General features: G+C 41.3%; 1 protein-coding gene across 3 annotated transcripts in view; it reads right to left on the bottom strand.

Annotated features, from left to right (window-relative positions):
* The window catches only part of egln1a (egl-9 family hypoxia-inducible factor 1a), a 50,111-nt gene extending 37,814 nt beyond the window's left edge, over positions 1-12,297 (bottom strand). For 2 of the 3 annotated variants that reach the window (XR_013503308.1, XR_013503307.1), the window contains exon 1: positions 11,263-12,297. Coding sequence is in view for 1 of the 3 variants with exons in the window: in XM_078272596.1 (XP_078128722.1) it covers positions 11,263-11,967 (705 nt within the window). In the remaining 2 variants the exon portion in view is untranslated. The remainder of the gene's footprint in view (positions 1-11,262) is intronic. The other variant, XM_078272596.1, reaches the window with a different exon arrangement.
* Positions 12,298-13,588: the final 1,291 nt, after the last annotated feature.

Genomic DNA, 13,588 nt, shown 5'->3' with positions numbered 1-13,588 from the left:
ATAGTGATTTTGTGGTACTGGTAAATGCTAAATGGACTGCTTTTATATAGCGTTTTGTGGTTATGGTGGCAGGGCTGCCATGCAGGGAGCTGGCATGCAACTTGGGGTTTAGTGTTCAGTGTCTAGCTCAAGGACATTTCGACAGGGGGTGATGGGGATCAAGCTTTGTGATTAAAGTCACAGCCGCCCCAGTAGCAATGCCATTGAGGGTAATGCTGCAAATTAGTGCAGGGCTGTTTCATGGCAATAAAGGATTTTGAATATTTTTCTTCAAATGTGATAAAAGGCCTTTATTTGTCAGCTATTTAATTCACTGAATTAACCAAAGACAGTCCTATGTTGGTATTTTATCTCAAACTGTTAATGAAATATCCAAAACATCTTTCTATTGCAATATAAAATCGCATAGCTTTTAATAATAAAAATAATTTATACTTTATTAATCCCACTAGGGAAATTACAATGTTTCAATCCATTGCCCATACCTCTGTTGTATTTAGGGCTGTGATTATTTTCATCATTGATTAATCTGTTTATTAAATTATCGTTTCAGGTCTTGTTGTCGCTTTTTTTCCCCAAAACTCGACTATCCAGAAACTTTGATAATTATTTCACTTATAAAATGGATTCAGCCTTGGTGCAGAATTACAGCCACTAGAGCCAGTCCCACAATGAGCTTTCGTTAGGACGTGCCCTTTCTGTGTCTGTAGCTTTAAATGCTATTGAGGAGGAGAGAGGGAGGGCAAGGTGGAGGTTGGGGGTGTGGCCTTGATCAACTGCCATGTGTCAGTACCTGTTTTACGACCCTGCCTGATCAGTTCTACGCTTGTACGAACACCGGCAAACTTCACAGCTCTATGCACGCATTGGCGTAAGGATGTTTGGACATTTCTGGTTACCAGAAGAAAACATTAGACAGTGACAGTAGACTGTTATGATGGCAGAGATGAAGTTTACAAGGGGTTTGCTGGAGTTGCCTAAAGTATCTGTCTCTGTCCTGCTTCAGGTTAATCATGCTTTAAATAAAGTGTAAGCATGTGTATACCTCTCACTTGATGTGTTTGTACTTCTATGAAAGTATCAGGTAAAAACAGGGCTACAAATGAGATCTCTGTGAGAGACCAGCTAACTCCTAGCAAACTATTATGTAGCTCAATGCTGGACATTTCACCCCAAATTCTGGTCACTTTACTGTATTTGTATTTGTTTAGTATTTGGTTTAGAAGCCTTTATTGGTGATTTTTTAACGGTACAAAGTCCTGTTACATACGTAGCTACATATATAGCTAGCTATATATGCTCCGCTATGTCGCGTTAGCATGCAGCTACAATAGTTAGCTATGAGTATGCTAACGTTAGAGTGTAGTGGAACGAAGCAGCAAATATCGCTCGATAAACACTACACAATTGGACATGTTTCAGCAGGAATGTGACCCGGAATTGGGGAGAATTTAACAACATTGCCAGCTAAGATGACATGTTTACTGCCGTTAGCATGTAGCTACTATAGTGGTATACAGCAGTGGTGGCTGGAAGAGCTGTCATCCCGTCTTCAAAAGGACACTTATGTACGTTTACACTTCATCGCATTAATAATAGACAGTCTATGGTTATTAGTCAAGAGTATTAAAAGTAAAAACATTAACATAAACAACACAACAACGACGTCGCTACATGGTTTTGGATCAGTGATCAAGTCTCGATTGTTTGTAGCTATGACTATTGCATAATAAAGATTTAATAAAGTTGTGATGTTTGGTCGTAAAGTGTTTCAACGCATGCGTGGTACAAATCGCACAGGGACAGTGTTAGTTTTCTACTACGTAATTATGCGCAAGGTCGGGATGGTTGGGATGCGTGTTCTTCTTCTTCTGTTATATTGGCGTTTGGCATAACAACTTGTTGCATGACTGCCACCAACGGTTGGCCGCAGCCTAGAGCATCAGGTGTGTGAAAACATGGAGGCCACAATAACAAAAGATTTGCTGCTGTTTTCTTATACGAGCATAGAAACAGCACATGGACAAGTGTTTTGTTTGTGTTATCTGCAGGACAACCAACGGGAAAGGACACGGATAAGGTGTTGTTTTTTTATACATGGGCCTATTTATGAATAATTTGAAACATGTTATGTCTGTGTATGTTTCTTGGCAGAGGCGTTTGTCCACAATAAACAGTTTATTGTCACTGAAATATGTTCAGTGAACCAAAGTCGCCTACATCAAACGTCAGTTGTCAACAACTCGTCACCAACTGGGAAACTCGGTTAGCAAAATCTAGCCCGAGTTTCCCACCTCTGATTCCCACATGAAGGGATGTGAATGATGACGTTTTCACTCGGAAAATTTTTTTTCCGATATCTATGAACACAGCATCTCTTTTTCTCATGGGCGGGCCAAATTCTCTGGGCGGGTAAAGCAGAGAAAGGGGAGGTAACTTTCCTCCTTATGACGTCATAAGGAGGAGAATCCAGATTGGCCCATCTGAGCTTTCATTTTCTCAAAAGGCAGAGCAGGATACCCAGGGCTCGGTTTGCATCTATCGCCATTTCTAGCCACTGGGGGACCATAGGCAGGCTGGGGGAACTCATATTAATGTTAAAATACCTCATAAAGTGACATCCCTAGATTGCATTGTATAATTAGCAGTCCAGTCCCCAGAGGACCAAACAATAGTATATCTAATCCAGTATTTCAACTCTATACTGAGCAACAAAATGGCATGCTAGTTAGAGTTATCATGTTTCATGTACAACAACATAACTGCTTTGTACATAGGCGTAAAATTGTTATAATGCAGCCTTGGCTTAGCAAGCTACAATTTTAACATGCTGGACATAGTAACATTGAGCAGGGAACAGCGAGCCACTGACAGGACAATAGTGTTACTGCTACAAACTTCTTTATATAATGCTATAATGGCATCAGCAAGCATTCAACATGCTGGAGCTGCAGAGAAACAAACATGTCCTGCTGCCTGCGACTTCCCACAATGTTATCAAGTGAAAAGAGGAAATGAAAACAATGACATTAAATAACTATTTGGGCAAAATCTTTTCCCTCTCTCTTTCCCAATGAGAACTGTGCTTACATTGTGTTGTATCCCTTTGAGCCATTGATACCAGCGGCCCTCCATTTGTGCAAGTCATGCTGATTTTCCCTGGTCATAGTCCAGGCGTGTTTGCCAAGGCAACTAGGGCAGTAGGTAAGGAAGTCAAGTTCTTAACAGATTTTGACTCATTGGCCCGCTGCGTGGATCTACTCTACAACCGGACCACTTACCGAAATAATGTGCTTTCTGAAAACGTTTAAATGTCTACTAAGAACCAGTCAGGGAAAAAACGCAACTTGACAGGAGGAGCAGCCTAAAAATAACAGTGTACGGCGATCAGAGCTCTGTGCCAGCACAGAAAACCAAGTACCTGAAGCAAGCAAAGGCCACAGGCTTCAATCCAATGTGCGTACTTTCACTGCGAGCTCCCTTAAATTAGGGCTGAAACGATTCCTCGAATAACTCGAATAATTCGATTACAAAATCCTCGAAGCAAAATTCTTTGCCTCGAAGCTTCGAGTCAAATCAATGTAATTAAGGTTGTACGGCTCACGGTGTTTCCGCACGGAGGATAATTACTAGCGCACACAACAGGTTGACGCTTCTGTGGACACAAGACCGTTTATATACTGTCTATGCACGAGACTGACGGCCCAGATTACAAATGAACAGAAGACGGAAATAGCGAGGGTCTAAGAGAAGAGACAGGCGAGAGAAAACGACAGAAAGTTTGGGATCATTTTAAGCTGCAAACATGCTACTACATCATCTTTGTAGAAAACATCCAGGCTACTCATCCATTCCACGGAGCGAACCCGACACAAGGTAGCTAACTACCGTCTGCTGCTCTCGTCCACCGCGCTGTTTTACACAACTAGCCTACAGCATGCTACTCTGCAAATAGCGATGTTTTACCAACAAGCTAAAACGAGAGCTGTCGGTTTGTAGTCTAACTGTTTATTAGTTTGCTACTAATCTTTGGAAACTTAGCTGCTGCCGGAGACAAACCGGCTCCTCCCCCCAGCATGGCCACTTAATATGCACGTGAATGACGTCATCATGCCGGTGATGTCTGCATTCTTTCTCCTCACTCAGTATTAGCCTTCTTAAAATGTGTCCCCCAGAACAGTGTAGTTGAATAGCCCTGCTGTAAGCTTTGTACCGTCACATTTACCCTCTGGTTAGTGAACAGCTCTTTTGCATATCCAGTGCAAAGAGCCAGAGGCAAGAAGGGGAAGGGGGTGAAAAATATTAACATTTGGGCCACCAAAAATGTACTTGGAATTTGGCAATAAAAAAATTGTTTTTTATTCAAAAAGTCTCTTCCTTTTTTTTTTAGTACACAGCAATAATAAATATTTACTATTGCTGTTTGCAAGTATTTCTTATCTGATGGATGGAATAATTTGTAGAATACTCGATTACTAAAATAATCGATAGCTGCAGCCCTACCTTAAATGTCAAGCACTGTGATAACAGAACATAAGGAAAGGTGACAAATATAAAACAGTGAGTACTGTGTGTGAGGTTAGTTTAGTGTTTAGGAGTATCGTTGTTTATGTGCTAATCCTCATCCTTTTAGGGTATGAATTTAAAACTCTCTACCCTGACTTTTTACACTGACCGTGTGAAGGTCTAAACAATGGCTATCTTCAAAACGCCCACGGTGTCTAAGGTTTGACATTTTCAACATCTTTACGTGACAAATGAAACGTAAAGTAAAACGTGAAAGGAAAACTCTGAATAGGAAGGAACTTAAAAATAAGTGCACAAACCAGCAGATGAAGTAAACATTTGAAATTCTTCTAAAATAAAAAAAGAACTTGAGTTATAGGTTTAGATTTTAGACGGACACTTAAGAGCATGTATCAGATTATTAATATCAGTAGTCCTGTAATAAATCCTACCTTTGTGATAATGTTCATTTGTATTCTGGAGGGGTGTTGATTCAACTTTATGGTAATGTTGAAAGGCTGTACAGTGTTTCCTACAAGTTGAGAATTTACCTGTGGTGGTGGGTGGCGCAGGATGTGAGGCGCGGCGTGTGATGGCTGGGTTCAGTCATAACTAGTCAAACAAAAGGTTTATGAACTATTTATTGAAAACAATGACTACAACATTAACAGATAATTTATAATAATAATAATTGCAGGAGAAAAAGGAGATGAGACGACACGATGACCTAAATTAAGGACAGCTACGCTTGTTATTGTAAGTTAATGATAAGTTAAAGTCAGTACTTTATCAAACCGTATGAAGGTGTGTCCCAGGCCAGGATAGGAAAATAACTAACAAGGTAAAGATCAACAAGCCACTGACAGACATGTTCAAATTTGATTCATTCATTAAATTATTATTTTTTTTGTCTTAAATCCATCAGCCATTTTCATATTATACCGACATTTACAGTATCCTGAGCCTTTCTGGTAAGGTTACTAGGAAAACTCAGCCCAGGATAGTGTTATTGTCCCCAAAACATGTTTCCTTTTTATTTTGAAAGAACCTTTTTTGCAACGTTCACCGTCTCCCGCAACTTCATTGCAACAAACAGACAAAGACATCGCAACTTTTATCGCAATTTTTTACAAAAGCTCCCGTGAAATCAGGCATTTTGGGCCGCAACAATCTCAAAAAAAAGGCCGCGAAATCCTGGAGGGACTGATTAACAACTTAACCCTAAAACTATATTATGATCCATACAGTTATGTTATTATAAATCTCAACACTGTCTCCTCCTACTACTACTACTACTACCACCACTCCTGTTAAATCATATAAGACTAAGGTTAATTGTTGTTCATTGAGTTTGTTATGGATCAATGTTCGTTTTTTAAAGCGCCCATATTATGAAAAAACACTTTTTCTGGGATTTGGGGTGTTCTTTTGTGTCTCTGGTGCTTCCACACACATACCAACTTTGAAAAAAATCCATCCATGCTGTTTTGAGTGAGATACGGTTTCTGAATGTGTCCTGCCTTCAGTCTCCGGGTGAGCTGTTCAAAATCGGCACGGCTTGTGACGTCACAAGCTGAAATGAGCTGGCTAACCGCAACCGTTAGCTCGTAGCGTTAGCATGCTAACGCTAGCATGCTACCTCGTTCTCAATAGCAAAGCACTGCTACAACACACACAAGTTCACCATAATCTCCAAAAGAACTACTTCCATGTACGCCCTCATTTAGAAGTCTCCCAGCTAATCCTGCCTTGTAACTGACCAAAGTTGTAGAAACAGCCTGTCTTTTACTGTCTATGGAGCTAGCTAGCTGACATGATCTACATCTGAGCTACTGCACATGTGCGAGTGCAATCAAAGATAGTACAGAAGAAGAAGAAAAGAGGTCTCACTCTGTAGCTAAAACAGAGACCAGCTGAAAAGAGGATCTGCAGCAGTGAGAGAGAGCTGTGCAGTACAAAAAAAATATGGTGTTTTTTGAAAATGAAACCATGTAAACCTATTCTGGTACAACCTTAAAATACAAATATGAACCTGAAAATGAGCATAATATGAGCACTTTAAAGTGTTTTGGGAATCCTAAACACACTGTTTAAGGTCATTAAGATCTTATCTCAACCGATTTCTGTTGTTCAAACAACTCTGAATTGTAGTTTAAAACTTTTACAGCCAACTTCATAAAATGACGGGTTTTAGTCCATAACTAAAGGGGCACGGAGAATTGAAGGCTCGGTTAGCTCTTAAAATTTGTTATTCAGATTTTATCTACAGTACCTAGGGCACCCAAGTAGAACCTATGTATGGGAAACACTGCTGTTGTTTGGTCCTGTTGACTTGTATTGTGTCATACTGTGAGATGTTTCTAATATTTAGTCTACCCGTATTGATACACATGGGTTAGACAAATACAATAGAAACACCTATCAAACTACAGCCTCTAAAATTACCATAAAGTTGATATACTGTAACACCTCTCTAAAACAGTTCCTACAAAAAAAAATTAAAATTTTAAACTTCAAGAAGGTAGGATTTATCGCAGGGCTGTTGTATTAGACTGCATTAGTTTGATCTAGGTGTTTGCATTTATAAAAAGAGCACTGGATAGGGAATTCAGCCAAACTTCTATTCAATGATGTAGTGCCATAGTGACAAGTCTACTTCCGAGTATTTCCCCCCAGGAGATGCGGAGGAGGGGGGAGGCTGAGAGCAGCTCATCTCTTCCTGGCTCAGTCTCATTCCATAAGGTCATGGTGACTATATTGAGTTAAAAGAGTCGCTGGGTCACACGCAACCTAGTCTCGCATTGCCAGACCTATCTCCACATCGCAGCAGAGGAAGGTCTAGCTAGTCAACACAACATTCCTGGATAGGAGAAAAAAGTGCTTTACTTAAAAAAAGAAAAAAGAAGAACTAGAACTGCAAGCAGTTATGACGGGGTCCAAGCCTCCCGATGCCAGTCGCCCTTGACGCCCCGGGGAGCGCGCAAAGTGGAACCCAAAGCGTAACAGCGGGGAGGCAAATGTCAGTAAATATCGAGAGGTGTGAGCTACAAGGTCTGAGGTACATTACCATTGCAAATATCCCATTAGAGGTGCTCCAAGTGACATTGCACATTTTTTGGGCTACAACTTTTTTTTGTCACATATAGCAAACATCTCACTATCCGCCAACTGCCTGTCCCCTGAACACACTGTAAAAAAAACAGTCTCTGTAGACAGCCCAGGCTCCACAAACAACAACAAAAACAAACTGCGGCAATGCACCACGAAACATTCTTCAAGCCAAAAACCGACAAAAAGGATTTGGGGGTGGAGGTAATGGCCGATCTTCGCCAAATTTGGTACAGAGCATTGTAGTGGGATTTTGAACAATGATCTCAAGTTCTTTGCTGATAACATTTCATTTGACCGAGATATGATATGATATGATATGATATATGTCTGTGGTAGCTAGATAGGAAAATTTGTTTGGTCATCAAATGCGCTTACTTTAATGTAACAAAATTCTTTTAATAACTTTTGGTCAGGTCCATCTATAGATGGTATGTACCAGGTTTTGTGCAGTTCGGTCGCACGGCCTAGGACGAGTTCGAAAAAGTTAGTTTTGCGCATAGCGCGATATTGTGAAAAAACTTTTAAGCAGAAATGGGCGTGGCCTATAGCATGTGATTCAGCTTGATTCAAGGAACACGTGGATGTAAGGATGTGCATGTGTAATGTGGGAGTTATAGGCCAAAACATGTTTGACGTCATTATAGCGCCAGGTGAGGTCCATGACCCATTGTACAGCTACCTTGTAAATTTAAAGTTATTCACATTAGTGTAAGTCTAACCACTCTAGGGTTGGCCTCAGGAGTGGCCCTAGATGGTACCCAACAAATTTTGTAAAAATCGGAAGAGCCGTTCATGAGATGTACTTGTAGCGCCCCCTAGTAGCCAATTTTCGTAGAATGTGTGGGGGACCTCCAGAGGGTCATGGCAAACAAGAATCTAAAGTTTCGCGTTGATAGCATTTATTTTGGTCGAGATATGGCAAAGTTGGTGTTTTCATAGTTGGCTACACAAATTTGTTTGTGCGTAATATGCAAAAAAGATTTGTCCTATAAAAATTATTTTTGTCAGGTCGATCTGGAAATGCTACGTGCCAAGTTTTGTGCAGATCAGTCGCACGGTCTAGGAGGAGATCGAAAAAGTAGGTTTTTGATAAATCGCGACTTTTCACGCATAAAAGTCTAAGCGGAAATGGGCGTGGCCTATATCACGTAATTCAGTTGGATCCAGGGAACGCGTGGATGTATGGTTTTTGAATGTCCGGTGTACGGTGTGGGAGTTATAGGGCCAAATGTGTTTGTTCTGCTATAGCGCCACCTAGTGGTGGAAGTGGGTCAACTGTTGCGCCTGAGGTCCTTGCAGAGTTTTGGACCAGTCCTGAAAATGGACCCCGCAACATGTACGGTTTAGGCTGTAGTGGGAGTTTTAGGCGGTGAAGAATAATAATGGAGGAAAATAATCCTTAGAAAAACAATAGGGTTCCACAGCCCTGCTGTGCGAACGGCGTAGCTTTGCTACTTCCGGTTCTTCCAGACTCGGGCTTGGACCCCTAAAAAAGAGATATAATACAATATACAATTTGATTGTCGGTTCTAGCTCGGAGGATGTTTCTCGAATCGACTAGAGTTTAGAATGCAAACAAAGAAAGTGGAAGGTGAGGGACATCCGGCGGAACCTCCGGCGGCACCGGAACAATCTGGTAAATGAACCGCGATCCAGACTACACGCAACCTAACAGCTGAGCTGGAGCAAGGTTGACATTGCTTTGGGTTGACGCAGGCTGCTTTTTTTTTTTTAAACCGCAGCACACATCAGTTAGAAAAGACTAACGGCTAGAAATGACTACCTAGGTTCTGCTCATTGCCTCAGCCTGAAAACGAGACTACCCATCACATCATCTTCTTAGAAAACCTGTCTCAGTGAATCAAAAGCTAACCACAGTCTCCTCCCCCCCCACACTGCCAACCTTGAGACTTGCAAATCTTCCTTCCCAACATAGGAATGCTCTGTCTAACCTACTGTGTGTCTGTGAGTGATACTGAACTGAATTTATCACTGCAACACTTTGTAAGCCACCTCTCAACAGCGAGGTCAGGGGTAGGGCTGGGCAATATATCAATATTATATCGACATTGATATATGAGGCTAGTTATCGTCTTACATTTTGGATATCGTAATATGACGCGTTGTCTTTTCCTGGTTTTAAAGGCTGCATTACAGTGAAGTGATGTAATTTTCTGGACTTACTTACTGTTTTATAATTTGCCATGGTATCCACATTTTTGGTGATTATCAAAACTCTCATTGTGTAAATATTTGTGAAAACACCAATAGTGAACCCTTCAATATCGCCACAATATCGACATTGATGTATTTGGTCAAAATGATCGTGATATTTGATTTTCTCCATATCGCTCAGCTCTAGTCAGGGGTGACAGTCAGCTAAAGAACAGCGTCCCTGTAAATAGTTCAGCAGCACAGTTCACTTCATACTGCCTGACATGGCCACGATCATCCCACTGTTTGCCAAATGGCTGAGGCTCCTTCACGTGCATGCTGTTATTTTACTATAATAAGAAGAATGAAAGCATTAATGTAATATGCACAATTTTAATAAGTGTGAGCAGGATGTCGTCCTTGTTTTTGTGTGTGCATTCAGCAGCAGCAGCACACGTCTATTTTGAGCTGTATGATATGGAGAATACGTGCAACGTGTTATACAGTCTTACACGCTTGTTTATTATGCACACAAACTATAACTGTGCTAAAACTAATGCAGTGTGATTCAACAGTCATGTAGAGCTGAACCATACATTTATTATTCAATTCAGTCATAAAAAAAGCCTAAATTGTAATGAGTATTACAAATGTAATATGCATTTAGTAATATATTCTGATCGTGGATATACAAATACTGATTTAGATTAAACGTTTTCTCAAGCAATGATTCACATGAAACACGTGTGTGTGTGTGTGTGTGTGTGTGTGTGTGTGTGTGTGTGTCTCACACATAGTAAGCCACATTAAGGAACTCCTACTTGCTCTATGACTTGTTTTCATTGGATTTGGACTGATGTAATACTTTGTGTGACTGCAGCAGCTTCACAGTAATCTATCAAAACTACAGATTATTGCCTAGTTCAGTTATATGTTTGAAATAAGGCACTTAATTATAACTGGCTACGTCAACCTTCTGGTGTCGTAGGCATTTGTAATTCGCTTGTTGTGCAAATTCATTTAACAATAACGTACAATTTCAGCAGCCTGGTGTATTAATAGAAGAAATTATGTTGAAGAAATAATCCACCTTTCTGACTCAGGGCATTAGCCACGATTTGACCTGGAGTTAGAGAGGACTCGGCAGCCTTTTACTTAGTCAGTCAGGTCTAATTAAGAAACAGGACCAAGATATTGAAAGTAATTGTGCCTTGATAGCAGAATGGATAGGTCTGAAAGCTCCAGGTTTAACCAGCCTTATTGGTATTCAACCGAGTACAGCACAGGCAGATACATGCAAAACTTTATTTTGTCTTATGGAGCCAGAGTACTGCTGGTTTTGTAACCTACCTTGTGGTGCGACAGGTATAATTCAGCAGACCAGCAGGGCTCTGGCTCCTGACGGACAAGCACCGCAAACAACTGGCTTTCAGGAATGGAATATATCCTACATTCAGAGTGTTGTGTGTTTCCACTGGCTGCAATACTTACTTTTGTCCTTCCATTTATTGTGTAGTTTCCCAGTTTCCCATTACAATGTCTAATCAGGTCGTCCATACGACTCATTAGAAAGCGGATCTTGTCGCTGCCGGCCTCCTTCCCCTCTATCCACGTTATTTTGTCCCCTCGGATGTCTTTGGTGGAGTCGCTTTTTTGACTGACCAACTGTCCGTCTGTGAACTTGCCCGTTTTGTGCAGGGCTATAACATTATCCAAAATGCCTAGCCCAGTCTCTGCTCCTAAAAAGTTGTCCACCACACAGATGCCGTGCTTGTTCATACACGGGACTATGTACTCCATGGCAAGTTTCTGAGGGGATGCGCTGGTTTGTCCGTTAGGTGTAGCGGTGTTGTTGGACCCCTCCTCTCCCAGTCCGTCACCGTCCCCAGGTGCTTCTGTGTTTGTGGGTTGTGGGAAAGATGCACTGTCCGCCTGCTCGGGGCTTATCTTTTCCCGGTATTTCTCCGGTGCCTTGTCGTCCTCCGACTGCGGAGGCTGCTCGGGCTTCTGTTTGGAAAGCTGCGCCTTGTCCATCTCCTTACAAATTAGCTTGTGTTTCTTCCAGTCCTGTTTCTGGTGCTCCTTGCTGCAGTAGAAAGAGCTCCGGCACCTACCACACTTGAGGAGGTTCTCCATTTTCCCACAAAGTTCACAGTACTGTCGGTCTCGGTCCAAATCGCTCTGCAGCTTCTCCATGTTTGCGCCTACAAAGGCGGCACTGCGCCTTTAATTCAGATCCTTCACACGCGCCCTGCTAAGCGACAACTTTGGAAACGATCCACTGCCTCTGCCACGCTACACCGAGCGAGACGGAAAAGTAAGACTCAAAACCTCGCCATTTTTTCACACTTACTCCCTCTACACATCTTGTATCAGTGGAATAATACAAAAACGTGAGCCCTGGACCGAGCATTTCGGGCTGGGTCGAGGTGTTCAGGAGGCATCTCAACTGGCTAGCTGTCGGTCCGAGGGTAGTGGTGCATGGCGCCGCTCAATGTGTGCTCAGCCTGTCTGTGGTCCAGCCTGCTCTGACGTCCACACTCAAGCCCCGCCCCCTTGCGCTGCCTTTGGTGCTGTCGGACGAATGACGGTTCATAAAATGACTCGAAACACGTGGAAGCATTTAATCAGGGAGCATATCCTTGTCCATGTATGATAAAGTCCGCCTCTGTCAATCAATAGAAAAATAATCTTGACTAGACCCGGCGGCTCCAGTCGTGCAGCCTCAGTAATTATTCTCTATAATCAGGTTCACTGACATATAGGCAGTGGAGTGAAGTACATTTACTCAGTAGCCTACAAATGGAAGTTAGGCTATTTGTAGGCTACTTTTCTTGAGCATTTCAATTTAATACATTCTGATTAATTGCTGATTAAACTGCCCAAGTAAATAATGCATATATCCAATAATATTAAACATTATATAGCCTACATACAATCTTGAACAATTGAATATCTTACATAATGATACTGTTATTTTTTATACTTAAGATTAGTTTGCTGATAGGGCCTAATACATCTGTACTTATAGCCGACTTAAGGAAACCTTTGAATCCAGCAATTTTACTTGTAATGAAGTATATTTGGTATTGCTTCTTTTACTAAAGGGTCTGTATTGTTAAACCACCACGTTAGCCTATATAGGTTAATAGAAGGGAAACGGAGTGATTTAGTAAACCTTGTGTGTCTGTGTAGAGCTAGAGGTAGCCCATCTTTAATACACCAAGATGGCAAAATAAAGGAAGCACTTTTATTTACAGAGCCATGGATATGTGCTGGAAGGATGTTTTTTTTTTTTTTTCTGTGAATTTGTAAAGTGTGTCTGCAGCAAGTAACGTAGCCTACTGTATTACAATTTGGGCTCAGAGTATCACTGACATGTGTGATACACATGTTATTCCTACAGTAGCACGAAGTAGTTCCCAGCAGCTTGATTAATAAAAATAACCCATAACGAGAACAGTTGTTATAATTACTAATGAATAAAAGAGGCATTAGGAAACCCCTGCAGTTCGAAATCTCGAATTTAAGAGTTTGAAGGTAGCACATGAAGGCATCATCAGTCAACGTCATCATCAGTGTGTTTTGCCCTCATTCCTGGCTTGCATGTGTGGAATTCCTATCACGCAACAAAAGAATATTTTGCATAAAGATGTTGCTGGTGTTGTGATAGACGGATTAATGAGTTGGTAGGCGGTTATGAGGCTCATAATTGCGGTTGAGAGGGGACTTAAATCGACTATCGGAATGCATATTGTAACACATTTTAAATAGTTTTTTTTCTTCTGAAACATCAACTTATATTCAGCTGAATATA

This window comes from Sander vitreus, chromosome 17, assembly GCF_031162955.1.
Source record: "Sander vitreus isolate 19-12246 chromosome 17, sanVit1, whole genome shotgun sequence".
NCBI classification, from domain to species: domain Eukaryota; kingdom Metazoa; phylum Chordata; class Actinopteri; order Perciformes; family Percidae; genus Sander; species Sander vitreus.
The sequence above is the reverse complement of the archived record's forward strand: the minus strand, read 5'-3'. Positions and strand labels throughout refer to the sequence as shown.